The following is a 21622-nucleotide window of genomic DNA, read 5'->3' as shown; positions in this document are numbered from 1 at the left end:
TCCACACGGAAAGTTCATGAAATGGAAAGCTCCTGGTATGTGATGCGTTCGCTGCTGAGCACAAAAACGCAATTTTCAATGAGTGTGTTTGCATTGAAAGCTCTTAGTCGAGAGCCGGTCGTTGCGTCGCGGTTGTAGGTGTAGGTGCACTGTGACATAAAGAGGATGGTCACATCTTTCAAGAAATATCAACACAAATATAAAGCAGCCAGTTGATTTAAAATAGTGCAAAAAAAGGTGCAAAGGAAGGCTTAAAATCTGAGGTCTGACATAGGTCTTATTGGAGCGATAATGTGACCATGTATGATGATGGACCATGGGCGAATGGGGCCCCCTACAAAAATGTCTACACTCGACTTGGTCATGGAGAACAGAGCTGAACACACTGCTCTGCCAGCCGGGTTAAATAATGTCAGCGAAATAATAAGACAGTACTGGAAGGTTTTTTTTTACTCGTGTATTTCTCTCCCAAAGGTTAAACTACCAACATTCAGTTGTAGCAATCATCATAAATAGTCATTACATTTCTTTTTTCCTCTTAACTTATTTTCATTTTAAATTGGGCACTATTGGCATATTATAATTAGATATCAACCAATATGAATTTTTTAGGGCCGATACCAATCAGCATTGGACGATAGCTGATACGTGCTGCCAATTTTACTGATATATTCCATTTACATGATAAAAATGAAACAATGGTTAAAAAAAAAAAAGAAAAGATAAAGATATAAAGGTCAATCAAGATAGGCAACCCTGCCTGAGAGACATCAGTCTGTCCTTTGTCTCTCCATTTGGGCTCAACAGATAATGCAGACTCCAGTTTATGCTGCTTCACCTTGAGAGAGGCGAATCTGTCAATTACTCTTTCATGCTTGACTCTCAATCACCTCCTTCTCTATGGACATCACTGCTATGTGAGTCTGCTTCGGCCCGTGGTCCTTCTCAGCCAAGTATGTTCAGCTTACAGGCAGCATTAGTGTTAAACCTCAACGTATATTCCTACCAAAAGCTTAACAAAAACAGCACAACTGCTCCGATCTAAATTGTGGACAGTGTCTGACTGACAACCTGCGCTATTAGTGTGTGTGAGAGAGGAAAAAAAAAACGTCAGCTAGCAAACTACTTCTTAACAACAACAACAGTAAGTTTAGGGCTGTTGCTAATGACGATAATGTGTTGGTGCTGAGTGATTAAGTAAATAGAAGTTTGTGTGGTAAAAAAAAAAAAAAAAAATATCCAAAAGAAAAAGTGCTCGACATGCATATGACCATTTTCCAACTTCCAGCTTCATGCACTCTGCTAGTGGGGGAGGGGCAATGTATGGGCTGCATGGGTCCGCATTGTCAGTCACAACTATAATGTGTCATGCACGCTACATGTAACATGACTGAGTGTTCAGAGTTGTGTCAGGTGGGGGGGTCACATGGGAGTGTTGCAAGGAAGGGAAAGACCCAAATGCAGGACGCACATAACATTATGACCACCTTCCTAATATTGTGTCGGTCTCCCTTGCGTCTTCAAAACAGCTGTGACTGGGCATGGGCCTTCTGAGGGGGTCGTGTGGTGTCTGGTAACAGGATGTAGTTAGTGGGGGGGCCTTTGGGTCCTATGGGTTAAGGGGAGGGGCCTCTGTGAGTGAGTTTAGAGACCAGGTCGACACCCTTGCCGTTTTCTCAAGTTTTTTTTTTTTTTTTTTTAGTTGTACCTAAAGCATTTTTGTGTGTTTTTGTGTGTGTAAGGCTGCATCCTGCTGGTGGACGTCTGCTGCCATCAAGGAGTGTCATTGCTATGGGGGTGGGGGTAACATCCACACAAATGCCAGGTCCAAAGGGTTCCCTCCCAGCAGAACGATGAACTATCACAAGATGGTCAACGTTATTTACTTCTACTGTCAGTGGTCATAATGTTATGGGTGATCAGTGTGAGTACACACACACACACACACACACACACACACACAAGGGCTAATTGATTAACAAGACCCAGATGAAACCAGTGAGACATGACACAAGACAGGTAATTACAGAGGCATGAAAAAACAAAGACTGGAAGTAAAAGGAACTTAAATGCAAAGACAAAATTCAACTTCATCCTCTAATAAAAATAAGTTTGCTCCTTGTAAAACCTTGTAAATGAAACTAGATTCTGTCTTCTGACATTTTTATTTGTCATTATTTTATCTGTGTCACATAGTTTCCCATCCTGCGAGGTCGACCTGACTCCAAGCAGCCGAGAGACCTTGTAAACCCCCAAACATGGAGGTTTTTATTAAGAGACGCTGCAGGAAAAGAAGCAGTGCTGTAATTACACAAAGATATTAACAGCATTGAAAGAAAAAAGGCCTCTCGAGCTTTAACATCCTCTACTTTTAATCTACAGATGCTCTTTTAGGAACATCCTGTCACATGAAATCACTCAAGAGTTTCACCAGGGGGAGGCATAATCTCAGGCATCAGCATGTGAGCTCCCTGGAGTTAGTCTGACCGACACCAAACAGGTTCACGCGACAGTTGCACTAAATGGAGATCATTAGGAGGCGAAGTGTTAACAGAGAGACCGAGGCGTCTGAACGCAGCCTCTGTCACTGGAAAGATAAACTCCCAAAAGAGAAACTAACTATAGGATCCTGAGGAATGTGAGAGGAATACACAACCAGGGCAGCGTAGCCACACTCCATTAATCACTCCTCTTATACTTAATATCAACACGAACCTCAAATATTAAACGGTTCATGAGTTGAATGTCGTTTTTGTGTGTGTGCGCGCATTGAAATGGTCTCATGCTAATGTTAGCACGTGTGTTAGCTATGTTACTTTCACATCTTAGCATCTGCTAACAGCACAAAGCACCGGGTAAGACAGCTCCTCCATAAGGTCCTGTTTTATTCGCCCGGGATGTGTTCAAGTCCGGCAAAAACGACACATCACAGAGATCCATGATGTTTCAGTCTGAGCAGAGAAATGACTAAAGACCAGAATCATTGCCCCCATTGCTGTGACTAATCCATAACTTATTGCTTCACTCTTAATAGTTTTCTTAGAGCCTATTTATTCTGCGGAAAATTAAATCCACGGGCCGGTCAAACCAACTGAGAGTCCTCCACACTCGTGCACGTTTACAACGGATTAAAAAGACAGAAATAATGTGAAGTAAACCTGCCTCACACGCGCCATTTATGGACCATCGTAGCAGTTCACCTCCAGTGTTTTGGGATATTTAGATATCTCAGACCCCACTGAGTAAACAGACTAAACAAACCGTGTCTGAATGACGGTGCGCCACTAGAAGTAGGAATGTCTTGAGCACACTAATGGCCTCCTGATGATAATATACTCACGGTGATATACGGACGACGGCCTTCCGGACTGGAGTCTGCATTGTGCTGTAATGGGCGGCACAGACAAATCACATTAAAGCCTCGGAGAAACAACCGTTTGTGGACGGAGGCAGACATCCCTCCCTCTTGTTATGTTGGAAAATGAACAGAGGAGCAGAAGGAAGCTGCTGTCTCTGCATGCTGCAGAAATGACACCTTCCAGCATTTACTCCCCTGCCTACTATATGTGTTCTATAGTAAACTCAGCCTAGTTCTATTTATAAATATACATTATTATTATTATTATCATTTTGAATCCAATATTAAGCTATTCAAATAATACACAGGTTCAAATATTCATTTTACTTTTTCAGACACGTGCAACATTAGGGTGGATTATTTCCCATAGTGACTATAATATATAGAACATGCGGCCTCGTGATTGGCTCAGCAGCGATAGGGGGCGGGGCCTACTGTGTACCGGAAAACGGTGGCTGTGCAGACCGCTCCTGTATCGCTGAATGAATGACAACGTCTCCTGCCTCCATTTATCCCTCACCTAGAATATGTTGGATTCGTGTTAATTTAGTTAAAGAAATATAAAATTGTGGAGCAAAGTTTGAAAAATGAAAGTCTAATCAACCAAAGATTTTGTGCAATCTGTTGAAAACCTATGGTGTAAGAAATTAAGGTTTTCAGTGTGAGCGCTGGAAATGGGGTCAACGTGCACAGTCAGGGCGAACTCTGGCAAATGCACCTTGATAAAACCTTATCTCGCTGCTTCTTAGGCTGAGCTTTACACTCTGATCTGTATTTGTGCAGCTGGTGAAGTTCCTCTTTAAAACACAAGGTCAATGCGCGGCCAGATGACACAGACGTGTTGAAATAAAATGTGCACCTCCTGGGGGAACCTCCCCAACAAGATGACTTAATGAATTCCACTGAGCTGGCTTGGAAAGTTTAGAGGTTAGGTTTTAAGGCCAAACAGGAAGCTCTTTCAGGAAGCAGAGGACTCAGACCTGAGCCCTTCAGGCCCGGCGGGCCTCTTCCAGCTAACAGCATATCTGTGCGCTTATTTTAATTAGTGTTATCGCACAAGTATTGTCCTGTCATTCAAGTTGTTGTTGCACACTTGACTCTTGGCGGCGTTGAGAGCAACACATCCGCTGTGGAAACGTGACGCAGTGGCCCCGTTTATTTGAGATCGGATCAAGCTATTGTGGGGCTGATGACTCGGCCTTTGTTCTTCCCGTGGGCTGGAGTGGGAAGGATAGGAATTAATTTAGTTACTGAAGGAGGGACGGAGACAAAGCTGCTCTGCTCAGGACCTTTCACATAGAAAAACAACACAACAAACAAAAGCAAACCTCTGGTCAGCAGACTGACTCCTGTCGTAATTACACTGATCAGCCACAACGTTATTAAGTAAATAACATCGACCGTCTTTCAACAATTCAATACCCTGGGATTCATTCATGTGGATGTTACTTAGACATGTAGCACCCACCCTACACCAGATCTCCACGAGATGATGATGTTGTAGAAGATGACGTTTTGGAAGGGAGACCTACACAATATTAGGAAGGTGGTCATAATGTTATGCCTGATCGGTGTTAACAGATAATGTATACGTAAACCCAGTTCGTCTTGAGTTATTAACTTAAATAACAATTTATTTATTCATATCTGATGAGGATAAAGGGATGTATCGCTGTGGAGGACTCTACCCTATTCTCAGCAGCACAAGCCTAATATTTACAACAGCAATCAATCAAAGATTTAAAAAAAAAAAAAAACACAAAAGACACACCAACTATGAAACTATGATCATCTGTAACTTTTTTTTTGCCTATTCAGTTTGACCATGTGAAATAAATACAATTAAAAGTAACCTTAGTTTTGTGAATGAGTGGATGAATGAATGACTTTCACTTAGCTTTCAAGCAGAAACAAAAACCTCCCGTGTAAAAATATGCGACATATTCTCACAAACACATTTTAATATAACATATACACATGCACTATATTCTAGTTCATTAGTTTTTACTCGTGTACCTAATGATTTGGCAAATACAGCGTGGTAATAGTGGGGAAATCAAAGCTACAGTTGTAACCCTAACCCAGATTTATTTATTTATTTATTTTTAGCAAAGTCCTCGTTAAACTTTTCGTGAACTTTCCACATAGTTCTACGCAGTGAAGATCAACTTTTTTTTTAAAACAAAAAAACGTTTTGCCTTCTCCCACTGCTGTTTAATGGTGATATATTTGTCAGGATGTTACACGTGTTTCCATACGTCATGTGTTCTCAGTTCTCTCGAGTCATGATGTAGTTGTTCCTTCTTTGTGATCCAGATGCATTAACTCCAAAGCTGCTGGTAGCTGTGCTACTCCGGGACACGTGAGTGTGTCAGAACTGGGCGTCGTTTCCTTTCCTGGGCACATTGTGCTTAAAGGGGAACTAAAACGTCGACTCTGGGCCTCCCCAGTTGTCACAAACCTTTAAAGTCGACGTGAACCCCGGTGGTCCCTGATCCTCATCCCGGGGTCCGCGCGGACCTGGCGGAGGAGGAGGAGGGGGTGGTGGAGGCAGACAGTGTGGTGAGAGCTAAAGTAAACAGGGGAGTATAAATAGTGTGCAGAGAGCCAGTGCTGATTTATAGTCAGTTTACTTTCTGGACAAACAATCTCTCTTCTTTGTTGTGAATTCATTTGTATCATGTGCAGGCTTTTTTTTTTTTTTTTTTTTTTTACAGGGATCGAGAGCTTGTGTTAAAAGCCACAGTTTAATAGAAGAAGCTTGCTAAAACAATGAGCTGAATGTGACTACGATATATGGTGTTTATTCTCCTCGTTAGCTTCGCATTTTCACAAGCTGTTTGGGGTTGAAACCCACTGGGGCCTCTCTGTGTGGGGCTTTCATGTTTTCCTTGGATGGGTTTTCTCTGGCAGCTCTTTGGGTTAATTAGCGACTCTAAATGTCTTAAGTGTGCACATGAGTGTGAATGCTTATTTGTCTTTCTGTGTGATTTATGTACGGCGATGTATCCGGGGGGTGGAGGATTTTCATCAACGATGCTGACACAGGTGGAAATGCCCTTTTTTTGCAGGCATTTGGTCAGAAACCTGGATTATTGCAATCCATCCATGCCCAGAGACGCAAAGCCGACATTTTTTCTTTTTTTTTAATTAAAAAAAAGGGAAACCAGAGGAGCGTAAAGTGATACGTCACCCCTATGTGAAATTGAGTCACTCACCGTGTTCCCCAGAGTTGCATAATTGCGTAAATCGGTTCAGACATTGTCCTAATCCAGCAGCTTTTAGCTTTAGCTTAGCATAGGCGTGGTGTTGCCAACTAGCCGGTCGTTTGCAAAAGTGATAGATAAATAAATAATTAGGTTTTTGTGGCCTGTGCATTCACATCGAGTACAAATATCAATACAAAGAACAGAAAGGGATTAGTCAAGGTGGATATAGATCTGGATGCGGATCTGACTGAACTTATAAACATCTGTGCAAGTTGCCATGGTGATCCAACCAAAAGCTGTGAAGAGGTTTTCCTTAAAAAGTCGAACACATGGTGACAATAGAAGAAAAGTCTGAATCACGAGAGTCATTAGGACTTCGTCTCATCTGCGAAGCATAAAACAACACACGCACACACACATTTACCATGTGGTTTAATTGGAACGCTGGGTTACATTTTCCTATAACACTGATGTGGTTTGCACACTTGAAACAGTGGAACATAAAAAAAACTAAAAGTCAAACAATATAACACTAAAGACATCTAAAGAGAGGGAGGCGTAATTTTCGTGACATATTTTTATTTTATTTTATGATTTATTTATTTTTTTTACAGCAGTACATAACCAATAGACCCGATCACAAATTTAGTCCTGAGAATTTAGATGCTTTGATATTTGGTAGGAATATAAACACACAATTAAAAATGCAAATTGTAAATGCACTCTAAATATACTTGTTTTCCTTTTCTCCACAATCTCTTACATGTTCTTTCCACACGCACACACACACATATATATATATATTCTAGCCATTGATAGTCGCTTGCAGATGCACATATATCGTAACAGGAGCAAAAGCTAGCTTAGCGCTCTCGCCTTTACATCGCGTAAACTACTTCAAGTCTTAAAACCGATGGATGATACGAGCCAGTCAGCTGCTCAGACGTGCCAGTTATGAAAATCTTTAATCTTATTGCTAAAAATGTCGTAATACTTTTGGTCTGCAGGCGATTAAACAAGGAAATACTTATCAGCTGTTTTCATACCAAATGAAAAGAAATACCTTTGGAAGAACACGATGCAAATATAATCGACAAAAACAAAATAATAAGCCACCACTGGCTTTGAGTTTTCCTGTTTAGTCTTCAACTTATCTGACACTGAAACTTATGAATTGGGTAATATCAGCGTGTTCCAGCAGTCTCATTGGAGATAAGAGTGTATGCGTGTCGGCTGGATGCACGACGCGTGAACAGAAAGCCATTGACCTTCAGCGTCTCCACATTCTTCTTCTTCTTCTCTCTCCTTCTAAGGTCCTCGGCCATGCAGTATACTTCACACAAAATTCAATTTGGCAATTTATTTATTTATTTTTTCATGTTTTGGGCCCAAAAGGGGCACAAGATTTAGGGGTTTCGTCCACCAGTCGAGCACATTAATCTCTTTAAAAGACCTCATTCGTGGCCTCTTCTCTAACACATTCCCTATGGTTTTGTTCTCGCAAAGACATTTATTTTTTTTTTAATTTTAAATCAGAGCGAATTTCAAGCTACGAATCGAGCGAGGCCAGATTTGTGCGAGCCGTAGTGTAACTCTACAGCCGCGACCCACGAGCTCCTCCAGCGGATGTGGACGCCGTTGCGCAGACGACGGAGTGGCAGAGAGCACGCTAGCGTTGGCTTGCAGCGGTATATTTGACAGCAGTTCTACAGCTTTTAATAAAGTACCCAAATTCTATTTTATTTGGAGCATACTGCGCCGACCTAACGTCCCTTTTCTCCCGAAAATCAAGCGCTGACAAACACCAGGCGGGTGGAGTAGATGAGGTCGGCCAGGTAGAGGACGAAGTTGACCCCGGTGAGCACAGCCACCACCACCGACCTATCCCAGGGGCACAGCCCGTGCGAGCTGCCGCAGTGTGGCCTGGTTTTCGTTCCGCCGTGCTTGGGGTCAAAGCTGAAGATGGGCCAGATGATGGTCGCCGACAGATACAGGACCACGGCCAGCAGGGCGTAGGCCGACAGGAAGCGCGCGAACGGGAAGGGGAGGCAGCCGGTGCACTCGCCCACGCAGAGCAGGATGATGGCCGCCGACAGGATGAAGCAGATGCAGTAGACGGCCATGCAGTACTTGAGCGCGTCGCGGTGGTCGTACAGGACGGGGTCGCTGATGAAGACGAAGATGATGCAGGCCGCGAAGGTCTCGCAGACTTTCAGGAGGCCGGGGGCCGTGGCCATGTAGCCGGCCACCTCGCCCGGGCGCGCCTTGCTGATGCTCACCTCGCTGATGTAGGCGATGGTGGCCAGGCAGGAGAAGACGGTGGCCACGATGCGGTAGGTGCCGACGTCGTTGTAGTCCCCGGACCCCCTGAGGAAGTACAGGGGGAAGATGATGGAGGCCGACAGGCAGAGGAGGGCGGAGTAGCAGGCGAAGGTGATGGGAAAGTTCTTCCAGGAGACGGGGGCTTTGGTCTGGAGGTTGAACAGCTCCACCAGGAGGACGAGCAGAGTGCCGGAGAAGCTGAAGGCCCAGCAGAAGATGCACCAGTCCCCGGTGCCGTGCGAGAGCCGACCTCCGTGCACGGCCACGGAGAAGGCCACGCAGGCGAAGGCCATGGCTGCCAGCCGTGTCCACAGCAGAGGGCTGGAATGGAGGACTATGGCCATGACGACAGGCGGAAGAGACGATGAGATGAGCTGAAAAGAGTTCCCCCGGATCTTTATCGGCCAGTCAGGCGGAGAGAAAACTGCGAAGAAAGCACAATAGAAATAGTAAGTATCAATGGAATTGTTATGACTTCTGGATGAAGTATGAGCTGCAACCGTGTGACTGCAGAAGCTTCCAGCTCTGTCCGAACAGCCTCTGCCCTCCAACGTGCCACTTTCTGAGACACACAATGCTGTTATTGTACTCGAATGGACGGCAGAAACAACAACTCAAATCTTGAAAACATAATTTGATCCCCCAAATAATGGGTCTACTGTGGTAACGCTCATCACAGAACATTCACATCTGCACAAATGTTGTAGTGAACGTTTTTTTTTGTTTGGGAGTTTTGTTTTCTCTTGACAGTTTCTGCCTCGTATCAGGCACCCACCAGAGTTTTTTTTTTTTTTCTGTGTTAACAGCATTCCTGCTCTGAGTGCAAACTTTTTCACTCTGACATTCCTCCACGGTCGCGTCCTCAGCGATGGGTGTGGCGCCACAACCTCCACCGACCCCATAACGCATCTGTCATCGTGCTCTAAACGGCACCCCTCCTCATTTGTTCCATTCCCACTAACCCCCCGGGACCTGATGTACGCTGCAACGTGAAAGCTTGAATTCAGAAATTTGTTCAACAAAGTGGCGTCATGCATATTTTGTCTGTGCCTTTTCAACGAGGGCGAGGCACGACTAGATAGAGTCAAAGTCACAAACTAGTTTCCCATCGCTTGGGGGGTCAGTGTATGTTTTGGTCATTGGATTTTCAGTTCAGAAATGGATATTAAAAAACAAATTTTATAATTTTATTTGAAATTCAAGTCATTTTTCTTTAAGAATGGATAAACAAACTTAAAAAACGGTCGATTTTCATTTTCTGTTTCTAAAAACAAAAAATAAATTCGTTAGAAGACAGAAACCCATTTCCATATTGTGAGGCCGGAAGTTGTTGTTTTCAAAGTAAGAGCACGTATGAGGACGACATTGTCTCACAGAAGTCGCTGCACATGGATCAGTACGTTGTTTTTCGAAATAGTGAAAGAGTCTCAGTGAAGAGGACATGACTGCAGAAAAACTAAGCCGCATATTTAAGGTAAACATTAAAAATAACTACATATAATCAGGGAATAGTTAGCTACTAGCTAACATTAACGTGCGTGCAGAGATTTCTGTAGGTGACAAGGCTTGTTTTGCCATCACGTCAAAAATCATGTCAGAGTGAGGTTACAAAGACATTTTAGCCTGGACTAGCTAGGGAAACTACATAGAAGTTATATATTTAGGCGCTCCTGCCATGAACACAGTACCGCCCTCATACGTGCTCTTACTTTGAAAATCGCAACTTCCTGTTCAAAATCCGATTTTAGTTTTTGTCTTTAAAAAAAAAAAGAAAGAAAATCGACCTGTTTTTAAAGTTTTGTTTATCCCTTATCGACCCAGATGAAGACAAAATGCCTTGAATTTCCATTTTAAGTTTTGAATTTTAAAATGAAAATCACTGGAGCCACATTTTCATTGAGTTTGAACGACAACTATGAGGTTGGAATTATTTTTAATGCACCCCCCCCTCATCACCTCCTGCACAAATTAGTGCAACATTTCTCCAAATTATTTTCAATCGAACTATTAAAGATGCTTTTGATGACAAGAGAAAACCAATAAATTAATATAAAATGACCACGACCAACATGGTGGTGGCAACACTAGCTCACTAATGTCAACTACAGAGCATTAAAGTCAGCTAGTGGTCACTCCAGACCAGCAAAGGGTGGAGCACCAAAGCGGTTGAGTCACTCGAATTCATGTGTGATTAACTGTCTGTGAATTCAAGTTTATTTTTAGGTGAAAGGGAATTAATATCCCGTTACATCTTCACGGAGTTATTTTCCAGTTAACAAGTGTTTTTTTTTTTTATTTACTTCACTGTCAAAACTGTTTAAATGATACAAAACAGACGATGGCTGCCGAGTATTCCTTTTACCCCTCTGTCTCCTTAATTGATTCAGATTATTGAGCTCAGGTTTTGGCGCATGTCGGCTCGACCGATTAGCGTCGTCCCTCGTCTTTTCTCTCTGCTCGGCTCGAATATTCGGTCACACAAAATGGCGCCAAAGTTCTTCTCCGGGGAGGGGGGGGGGGCTGCTCGTAGGCCTAAAAATGTGCACTCAGGTGTGAAACCGCTGAGGTGAGCTTGCCGATAAAAATTACTCAAACTGCAACCTGTAGCGCAGCTGCATTTCAGTCATGACCTCATAGTATTTCCTGGAAACGAGTAAAGACAACTGTTTAATTTTATTTCTCCTCGGCTTTGAAAAGAGTTCTCCAGTGAAGTCTCAGAAACGACTGGCCGACCTCCCGCCCCTCCCATCCTCACGCCCATCATTGCCCTCTTGGCTCCACGGCCTCTGTGCTGACGGTTATAAACAAGGAGAAAAGGCCTGTTTACACGGGTCCCATGAAAACCCCCACGGCTGCACGAAGGCGAAAAGCTGAAAACTTCCAAAGAGGGGAACGGAAAGAAGAGATGGAAAAAAGAGGGGATCCCTGAAACTCCTGCAGGGTGACTCATGAGAAGACGGGAGGGTTAAAAAAAAAAAAAAAAAAAAAAGGAGGAGGGAAGGGAGGAACACGGGGGAATCCCTGCGCCTCGGCCACAGAAGGACGCACGGTTTAAACAGAGTGATGGAGTGAAATAGCAGAAGAGTGAGTCACCACCGGGCCCCTCGCTTTCACCACTCCCCCATTATTCTCTCCCCACTGCCTCCCTTATTCTTTGTAAGATTTTCCAGCCTGCTGATGTGTTCCAGATGTTCCGCAGTCTGACTGCTGCTGAACAACTGGTAACTTCATTTTTTTTGCCAAGTCCTCTCCTCTCCTCTCCTCTCCTCTCCTCTCCTCTCCTCTCCTCTCCTCTCCTCTCCTCCTCTCCTCTCCCCTCCTCTCCTCCTCATAATCTCATTTGGAGGCTACTTCCATCCCTGTTCAATTGCGATCCCACTCCGGCTTTAAACTCAGGGCTGCCAATTGTGCTTCTTGTAAACCACTCAAAATAAACGTATGGGGAGGGTCGTAATGGAAAAATCAATGCCGCCGCCGCCGCTGTGCCGTCGCCCATGGACTCGGTTCGGGGCAAGAGTGTGGAAAAAAGGGTCTTTTCACTGCACAGCACGGAAAACAGGATTCATGACGGCGTACAGGATGTTACAGCATCATGCTCCATTACACACACACACACACGCACACACTATGTGATTGAGAGTGAGATGTTGAGGAAACTGTTTGCCTTTAGGCAGACAGGAGTCATGTGTGCTGCTGGTTTCGTTGTCATGACACAACATCACTTACTCAATTTCACCCGTAATCCACTTATAAGGAATCCATGGGTTGAAGTACAAGACGATCTCTGTTGGCAGACAATCCCAGTGTGTGTGGGTGTGTTTGTGTGTGTGTGGGTGTGTTTGTGTGCATGTGCCTCATGTCAATAAATTAAGGCCCTGAGCCGTGTTCTCTCAAACGAGGGGGGGAAAAATCTGCCCTTTACACAGTTTCTCAACCAACGAAATTACAAACGTTCCACTTTTCTGGTTTTTTTTTGCCTTTTTTTTTTTCCCACATACAGAAACAATCAGCCTCAGACCGACCCGCCACACCTACCCCACTAAGAGTGGGGGGGAAACTTGGACACAGCCCTTAATTCAGATAAACAAGTCAGGTCAGAGCGTAAAAAGTGCAGGTTTAGTGTCCTAGCTGACATGTTTGAGACCCGCGCAGTGGTTCATTCATTGAATGGAGGGTGGGTGTGCCGCCCGCCACACCCTTCCCCCACCACACACAAAAATAAGAAAAATAACCAGATTTAGTTTGAAAAAAACAAAAAACAAAACAAATGCTGCAAAACTCCAGCTTCTGAATCTACCCTTTAAAACATCTGCAGCTGCTGAATTTATTGATCTTCTTTAAAATACTCCATCAATGACTAAAAAATAGATTAGAATTTGTAAAAAACCTTTACTTTACAGTCACTCTGTTATATTTTTAAATTCCCAAAGCGATTCTGTCCGAAGTGAAAGCTCATCCTGGCATACAAAAAAAAATAAATAAATAAATAAAATAAAATAAAAAACATCGTGGATTTAGATATTATCATATCATTCATGCAGGAAAAGCGTGATGCAACAGGTGTTGCGCAGACGCACTGTACCTACCAACACACAGAACCCCGCAATTTACGCACGAAATCGCCCCCCAGACTTTCCCGGAGTTTCTTACCTTTTCAGATACTCGTGTGCTGCTGTTGCTCGGTTCCCCAGGACAGTCACTGAAAGACAGTCGCAGATTGCAACTCCTCAGCACCGTGGCTGGACTTAGCCCACTGGAGGCTGAGGGAAGCTTTTTCCCCGCCCAGAAAACCAAATTAGGCGTCAAATATCTGCACCGTTATACACATATGTCTGAACTCCACCTCCTCCTCCTCCTGCGTGTAGCCCGGGACACTCTCAAAAGATATGATAGATAACTAAATACACACATGCATGCGTCCAGTCTAAGTTTGAGCTTCTTTGTAGTTGTTGGGAATAAGTGTGTTTCTGTAGGGTGGCAGCATCATGATGATAGATGCGCATTAATAAAGGCGGGTTTCATTGTCCATTTCATCACAGCTGGAAATACAGACTTTATTTTATTCGTCCACATTGATCGGGCATCGGCAGACCTTGAAACGTGTGGTTAATCATTTTAAAATATGGCTCATTGTTGAACGTCTCTGCAAGTAAACATAAAGATGTGTTTATTTTCTGCATTTTTGCCGTTTTATTTTAGTTTTAACAGTTTCACTTGTTTATTTTTAGATCAAATCTGAAACAAGTGTTGCACGTTATGTCAAAATCGTTAATATATTATTAGGCATTGACAAGACTGGAAAAATATTGTAATGTATTTGTTAATATCGTTGTGGTTGTTGAGCTATTTTGAGTATTTCCTTGGGTCGCCCCCCTCCCCCCGTATGACTCATCACAAGTGTAGTTGTAGTCATTTATTTTTTATTTTTTGTCTTTTAATGTGATGTTACTAGCGACACGGGGCCAGATAAGGCTAAATATTTATCAATACTTCTCCCTGATTCATTGCACTCGGACGATGTTTGTGTACGTCGCCTAGCAACAGCAGCCGTAGCCCCTGGCAACCACATTTATTTACCGAGAGCATCTGATTGACGCGCTTCCTGTTCAAAAGAGAGAGAGAGAGCGAAAGACTGAGAGGAAAAGAAAGAAAGAAAAATAAATGTGCCATCACATGCGCTTTCTTGCAAGAGTGCTTTAACTCGCTATAATGTCATGGAGTGACGGGCACACTTAAAAAATGTTTATCAATGAAAGAAGTATTCAAAACTTTATTGTCTCTATTATTAAAAGCGCCAGTGCTCAATTTTAAGTAAAAATTCTACTAATAATATAATATATAATAGATAATACTTTTATTTTATTTTATTTTATTTTATTTTATTTTATTTTAATCTTTCTTTTTACTTTAAGAGTGTTTTATTTTTATGTCCACCCTTGTGGATCATTTACAGAAATTTTATTATCGATTTTATATTTATATAAATATTTTTAAATATATTTATTGCCTTTATAAACACCTAACCTCAAGCTGCTAGTAGACATTACTGCCAAACTGAATTTATTTTCTTTCTAACTTGTGTGCAATGGCGATAAAGTTCTTCTTCTTCTAAATATTAAATCATTATAATGATTGTTTTGTATTGAAAATCTTGGAGATAAAAAACTAATTTGAATTAACTTAACAGTTTTGAATAGGTGTTGCTCAATTATAGTACATCGTATTCAAAGATTACACAACTGCAGATGTCAAGAACTGCAAGCGTGACCACACTTTCTGAATTCGATGTGTGTTTATGTCCCAGCAGCTGCAAGAAAAATAGTGAACAACCTCACAAAAAAGTCAGAACCAACGAGGTTCAATCTATCAGATCTTGTAGTTTTCACTTTCGCCACGAGGTGGCGGCAGACTTCAAATCACTGAATCAGTGGCGTCGCGGTTGTGACGTAGAACTTTCCGCGACATGTTTTTTTTTCTTCTTCACACCAGATACGTCATTTTTCGGAGACGGTGCTGCTCGGTAGGTGTTTGGAAGAAGGTAGCGACATGGCGTCGGGAACAGGAGAGTCGTCCACTGGACACGATGCAGAACTGGACGAATTGTTGGACAGTAAGTTTCTCCTAACGGTGTTTTGACAGCGTTTAGTTTTTTGTGTTAAAACAGACTCGGTGTGTCGCAGGATTCCTCCCGAGTGTCTCTCCCACCGTGTCCGGGTGTTAGCTTGGTTAATTAACGTCGCCTCGCTTAACTGTCACATATCAACAAAGTTAATGTTGTAGCCGCGGGTTGTGTCAAAACAAACAGAGACGAGACGTTTGTTATAAAGTGCTTTGCGTCGCTATTCCCGGTCTGACCCCTTTGTTTATTCTCCAGGGTCACAGAGAAAATTCACATGCAATCTTCGCAAGAAGCCACTTTATTTAATGTTTAAAGTGTTAGCTGACTTCTCAGATACTTTTAAAGCATAATAGACGAAATACTCTTCCGGCCGCTGGATGGAAAATAAGGTCTTTAAAGTTTCCCAGTCAAAACAGATGCACTTGCCACTTTGATTATTTACACTAATGGAAATCTTATCTTCATTAAGGTTATGGTATTCAACGTGTTTATCTTTGAGGCTGTGATTTGTGTTGCTGTTGAACTGTATTGTACTGACACGTGTTTCTATTATTTTGACCACCCCACTAAATATAAGAAAGTGTTTAATACAGTTGAACAAGCAACAAACTACATCCTCCACAATGATCATCCGATTGAATTACCGCCTTTCTGGCGCTGTTTTGAGATAAACTGAAAATTATAACCTTCACAATGATAAGATTGAGTGCAGGACTGTTTTGATATAAAGAATTTGTTTTAGCTAGTGTACCTCATGCACTGTCAAGTGAGGGTGAATAACAGCATGGCTGCTATCTGTAAAGAAACAACTTCCATTTTGATCTTTTGTATTTTTTAGTTCACTAAATGTTTTTTCTTCTTTTATTTCATTTTCTTTGCAAACTGCAAAGAAGAGCAAGTAAATTTAGAAAAATAAATGCATTTTGGACTTGTTGCTCTGTGCTGTTTAGTCCTGGGTCTCACTGTTGTGTTCTGTCCACTTCTTTGACTAAAACCCTCTGGTGCATGTTTGACTTAGGGGTTATAATCATGAAAAAATGGTAGATGTGTAGCCTCAATATATGCTGATGGAGTATATGGTCTTAATCCAGATTGTTTGCCCCTGATTCTTTTTAATTTTGAGACGATCAGGATCAGAAATAATGAAAACCTGATGATGAATGTGGAGGCTTGTTTCTTTTGTGTGTGTCCTGAATCCCTTTTTCACTGCGCTGCAAACATGCGACTATGAGAACTATGTGACTACACATTTATGCCCCGTTCACGGTTTATTAGAAACATCTAGACAAAACTAGTGCAGCCTAATACAAACAGTCTCTCATTTATTCCACAGTCATAACAAGGTTACAGTGTTTTACAGACTGTGCTTCTTTGTGCTTCTCTTGTCGTGCATTATAACCTGTTTATATATTATATATTGGTGTAATACTGTGCACATTAACCGTTATCACACACTTTAGTCTCCTAAGTAACTGACATCAAAGCAAAAAAATAAAAATTTGGAGCTAGCGTTTGCATTTTACGACACATCCATTATAGAGAGATAAACTATCATTTCTTTTTACTGGAGCTGAAATGATGTTCAATAAATTTATTAGGTTTATTCGTTCTTTTTTTTAACAAAAAATATGAAAGAATTTTGTATTTTGCACCATTTATTTGATAAAACTCACTTTATCACCATTTTCTGAGACGTTATAGATTAAATGATCAAATGACTGATGCAGGTAACAATATGTAAATGTCTCTTCACTGAACTGCTCTGAGGTGGCCCCCAAATAATCAAGGCACTTCCAATGAGATGAATAAATTGTAGTTGGTTTTTGGACATGATCAAATCTATTAAAATGTGCAAATGATATTAAAATATAGGAAAATAAATGGCTAGTTGCTTGTGTAATCAGGTAAATGACTTCTTTAACTCCTCTAGCGACTGTCTCTGATTCTCATGGCGTCTTCTTCCTTTCAGGTGCGTTGGATGACTTTGACAAGACATCAGCTCCTCCAGCTCCTGAACCTGTAGCTGCCTCATCCTCAGCTGCCAGCGGTGCACAGAAGGTCTGTGTTTAGTTTTGTTTTAACTGAATTGTCTGTGTGGTCTACGTGCTTCTTGTGAATGCGTTTGACTATTAATGCTGAAAAGAACAACGCCTGGCTCAGCCTTTCTTAACATCTATGTAAATGACTTCACATTCCCGCCATCAGCCCCCCCTGCTTGAGGACTGCAAGATGTTTGAGACTCTGTTTGAAGGCGACATGGCCGCCCAGGCCAAAGATGAGTGGGAGAAGGCCATGTCAGAGCTGGCCCAGGAGGAGCCTGAACTACTGCAGCACTTCCAAAAACTGTCGGAGGCTGCAGGCAAAGTTGGTAAGACGTGGACTTTTATCATTCATGGCTTATGTGTTTTCAACTTTCTGTTTTGTTCTTGCAGCTTAAATACTTGTCTGTTTTATTCTGAACAGGCACCGACACTGAATCCCAGCAAGAATTCACTTCCTGTCTTAAAGAAACTCTTCGTGGACTGGCCAAAAATGCAGACAATTTGCAGGTGGGTCAAGTTATAAACTGATCAATTTTGAGACTCTTAGATGGAAACGTGAAATAATTCACGGACCGTTTTGCTTCCAGACGTCAGGACTCGCCGGAGACGACCTCGTCAAGGCTCTAGAAGGCCTGGGGTTGGAAGAGGGCGGCGAAGGAGGTGGCGAGGACGGAAACATCCTGCCCATCATGCAGTCCATCATGCAGAATCTTCTCTCCAAGGAAGTGCTTTATCCGTCTCTCAAAGAGATCTCTACCAAGGTGAGCCTCTGTTTTAACGCCGGCCACAGTACCAGCCCTTCAGTGTCCCTCTGTTTCTAGTAAACGTCTCTGTCTGTCTCAGTACCCAGAGTGGCTGGAGTCCAACAAGCCAAGCCTCAGTCCAGAGGACCACCAGCGCTATGAGCAGCAGGCCAAAATCATGGAGGAGATCTGTAAGCTGTTTGAGAGGGAGGACGAGGGGGCGGCGGACAAAGAGAGCACGTTCGAGAGCATCATGGACCTGATGCAAAAGGTGAGAAGTTAAATATTTAACAGAGAACACAGGTTTTTATGATTTGGATGTATCGGCTCAGCACCAGGAAATAATTACAGTGAATCCTGTGGCTGTTTAAGGTTCAATCACCTCCAGTAGAAACAATCAGAGGCTGTTTTCAGACCGTGTCTTTGTTCTTCATTCTGCTGAATCGTTCCTTAAAGCTCTGGCTCTACATTAAGGATTATTAACACGATGAATAGTTTTTAAATAGTTTCTTAAAGAACTCATATACTGTACATCAGGGGATTCATAAAATACCTCATTCCACACATGTGAATCTGGAAGAAGGTAGTTTACATTTTCCTCAAAGCCTAATTGATCTGATTTAATAAATACTCGTCTCTCAAACATCATACAGAAAAGCTTGTTTAAACTTCTGCAGTTTTCCCCAAATCTGACTTTTGTTACTGTGGTTAATTACAGCTGCAGGATCTCGGTCAGCCTCCCAAAGAGCTGGCAGGGGAAGCGGTAAGTTTCAGCCACATTTACCTGCGATTCAAAAATAAAAGTGCTGATTTCTACAACTAGAAACGTATGTTTGTTTGTTGCTTAATTTGTTTACATGATCTCAAACTATTCATCTGGGTCAATTTAAAGGTTAACAAAGATGCTTTAAAAAGTGAGTTAATTTGTAGCCTCCGTTAATCTTCATTGTGCATCATCCAGAATTATATTCTCTGGTTCGTATCGTCCAGATGAGTGGTTGACTTTATCAGCTTCCTCCTTTCTTCTCCTTGAAATGTCGTCTGACACATGAACGACTTCAGTCGTTTATTATATGAGTATTAACCCGCTGAAAAGACACATATCGCCACCTAGTGTGGAGGAGGAGGAGGACGTGTTCCTGTCAGTTATTTTCTCCGATTTTCTCTGTTGCACGTAAACTGGGACATGAAACACATTCAGAAAGTTAAGCTGTGCATGTAAACGTACTTACAGACATAAACGATGTGAACGCAGAGTTTAAAAGAAGAGAAACGTTTCCTAGAGACAATGACCCTCACCTTAGCTTTGACCGCTTTATTTATCGGAGTTAATACAGTCGCATGGTTGCACACGGAGGATATTTTGTTAATTTAAGATCAGATCAGATTGATGTAGTTTCTACCTGACCGTGTCCTCCCTCTACCTCCTTCCCTTCCAGCCTCCCGGCTTCAACTTCGACCTGGAGTCCCTCAACCTCCCGGGAGGGGCCGGGGCCGGGGCGGCAGAGCAGTGCTCCATCATGTGAGGAGGCAGCGGCGTGGTCCACCAGAAGCACCGGAACCAGAGGGTCGCTCTGTGTGTGTGTCTGTGTGTGTACGTACGTGTGTGTGTCAGGGTGTGAAGCGAAAGGTCGGGACGAGAGCGTGACCACACACGGCCGACAACCAACAGGAACCACACTCACAAAAACCACACAATCTTCTCTGTAACATCCACCGAAAACGCACAGCGGAGAACTATTCCAACATCCGTGCATTAGTTTGTCATCATACGCCACAGCTCCGTAGTTTTAACCGAAAAGCAGGAAAGACCACTGCCCATCGACTCGTTGTTTTTACGTACTGTTTAGCCTCATGGTAAAAAAAAATCTGAAGCCACTTCACGGGTATGAACAGTGCCTTTGCAAAACTGACTTTAACTTATTGTCACTTCAGATTAGAGTTTTAAAACCCTGCTTTACATCAAGTACGTGTTTTTTTTTTCTATTTTTTTTCTTCCCCCGCTTCGGTTTTTCTACTTTAACTGTAAAAGATTGACCTTAACGAGTTATTAGTAACTGGAAAAAAAAAAATAGTGTATAGTTGTTAATTAGTAAAATAATTAAAAAGACTAAAGGTGAGTGAAAAAGTTCCCGGCTGCTAATTTAACCCATTCCCCACATGTTAGTGCCCGTCCCCAGGTATTGATTTGACGTGATTGAGATGATGAATCCCGGATGCCTTTGCTGTGGTTACAATGATCATTATGGTGTAGAGTTACCGTTCAAAGTGCTTCCTTCGTAATTCCCAGTGCTTTTTTTTTTTTTTTAAATGTGCAGAGTGATGTTTTCTTTTGGTACGTGGGTCCCTGTCAGGAAACGGAAAACACCCGAGCAGCAATATATATTTCAGAGCGAACGTTTTCCTGGATTTCCAGAAAAAGGTGGCGGGCCAGCGAAGTAAACATCACGTCGTGTCACGCGAGAAGGGAAAACACGTCGGTGATTCACGCAGATGAACCGTTAGACGTCAGCCGCCTGATGTTAGCATTTTTTTTTTTTTTGGGCGCGGGGTTTTTTTTTTGTTTACTCCGGCCACTTTTCATCGGCTCCAGTTCCCAGTGGACAAAAGTATAGCACTGTAACTGTGGAGAGAACTAGAAATCGCGCGGCCATCAGCCCATCAATAACCCGTTTTATAAAGGAGTACTGTGAAAGGAGTCAGTGAGCCGAACACTGAAAACAGATCAGGTTTACATCAGCTGAGGGGGTGCGGGCAAAAGTCTATTCAACTCTCAGGGCCGATGCAAACGTGCCCACGGCACTGTCAAAAGAAAATACCTGCTATTTGACACTATTTTGATTTGTTTTGTAAATATATGAAATAAAATAACGATTATAATGACTTTTTGTGGAGCTTCATTTTTTGTTAACTCTCTGCTTTGATATTTAATTGTGTCTGTGAATAATTTTGTCTTAATTATGTAATCGTAGCCACTGATAAACCAGCGAGTGGCTCAAGTCACTGCTCTCATCTCCTTTTTACCAGAGATAAAAAGTAGCAAATGACTGGACTTCTATTCAATTATGAATATTCATGCTATTGATTATTTTACATTATACCTGTAAAATAATTCACATGATCAAAACCTGGTTTCACTCTGACAAACAGGTTTTGTCTGTAACTATTTTATATTAAAAAAACAAATTATATTGATTCTATTTGAGATAAATAGTATGGGGGGTTGAATAATTTTTACGTACAGAACATTGATTACAACATAAGACCTATGGTGTTGGATTAAAAAAAAATTATATATATAAACACTTCAGTATGGATATGGACAAATA

General features: G+C 42.2%; 2 protein-coding genes across 2 annotated transcripts; one reads left to right on the top strand and one right to left on the bottom strand.

Moving 5' to 3' along the window:
- Positions 1 to 6982: 6982 nt before the first annotated feature.
- myadmb (myeloid associated differentiation marker b) lies at positions 6983 to 13686 on the bottom strand. The gene is made up of 2 exons (XM_047589140.1): positions 13540 to 13686; positions 6983 to 9313 (listed from the first exon to the last, which is right to left on the bottom strand). Exon 2 carries the CDS (start codon positions 9231 to 9233, stop codon positions 8355 to 8357), a length of 879 nt encoding a protein of 292 aa, XP_047445096.1. The 5' UTR covers positions 9234 to 9313; positions 13540 to 13686; the 3' UTR covers positions 6983 to 8354.
- pex19 (peroxisomal biogenesis factor 19) lies at positions 10316 to 21176 on the top strand. Its single transcript, XM_047589139.1, has 9 exons — positions 10316 to 10363; positions 15379 to 15499; positions 17478 to 17566; positions 17714 to 17876; positions 17972 to 18057; positions 18138 to 18311; positions 18394 to 18564; positions 19012 to 19056; positions 19733 to 21176. The coding sequence occupies exons 1-9, from the start codon at positions 10331 to 10333 to the stop codon at positions 19817 to 19819; spliced, it is 969 nt and encodes a 322-aa protein (XP_047445095.1). The 5' UTR covers positions 10316 to 10330; the 3' UTR covers positions 19820 to 21176.
- Positions 21177 to 21622: the final 446 nt, after the last annotated feature.

The sequence above is a fragment of the Mugil cephalus genome, chromosome 7 (assembly GCF_022458985.1).
Source record: "Mugil cephalus isolate CIBA_MC_2020 chromosome 7, CIBA_Mcephalus_1.1, whole genome shotgun sequence".
Classification (NCBI taxonomy): domain Eukaryota; kingdom Metazoa; phylum Chordata; class Actinopteri; order Mugiliformes; family Mugilidae; genus Mugil; species Mugil cephalus.
This window is presented reverse-complemented; position numbering and strand designations above follow the sequence as displayed.

Coding starts and splice junctions, on each gene's coding strand:
- myadmb (XM_047589140.1), bottom strand. CDS start 9,233: ATGGCCATAGTCCTCCATTCCAGCCCTCTGCTGTGGACACGGCTGGCA.
- pex19 (XM_047589139.1), top strand. CDS start 10,331: ATGACTGCAGAAAAACTAAGCCGCATATTTAAG. Junction 10,364..15,378: donor AACTAAGCCGCATATTTAAG/GTAAACATTAAA, acceptor TCTTCACACCAG/ATACGTCATTTTTCGGAGAC. Junction 18,058..18,137: donor AAAATGCAGACAATTTGCAG/GTGGGTCAAGTT, acceptor TTTTGCTTCCAG/ACGTCAGGACTCGCCGGAGA.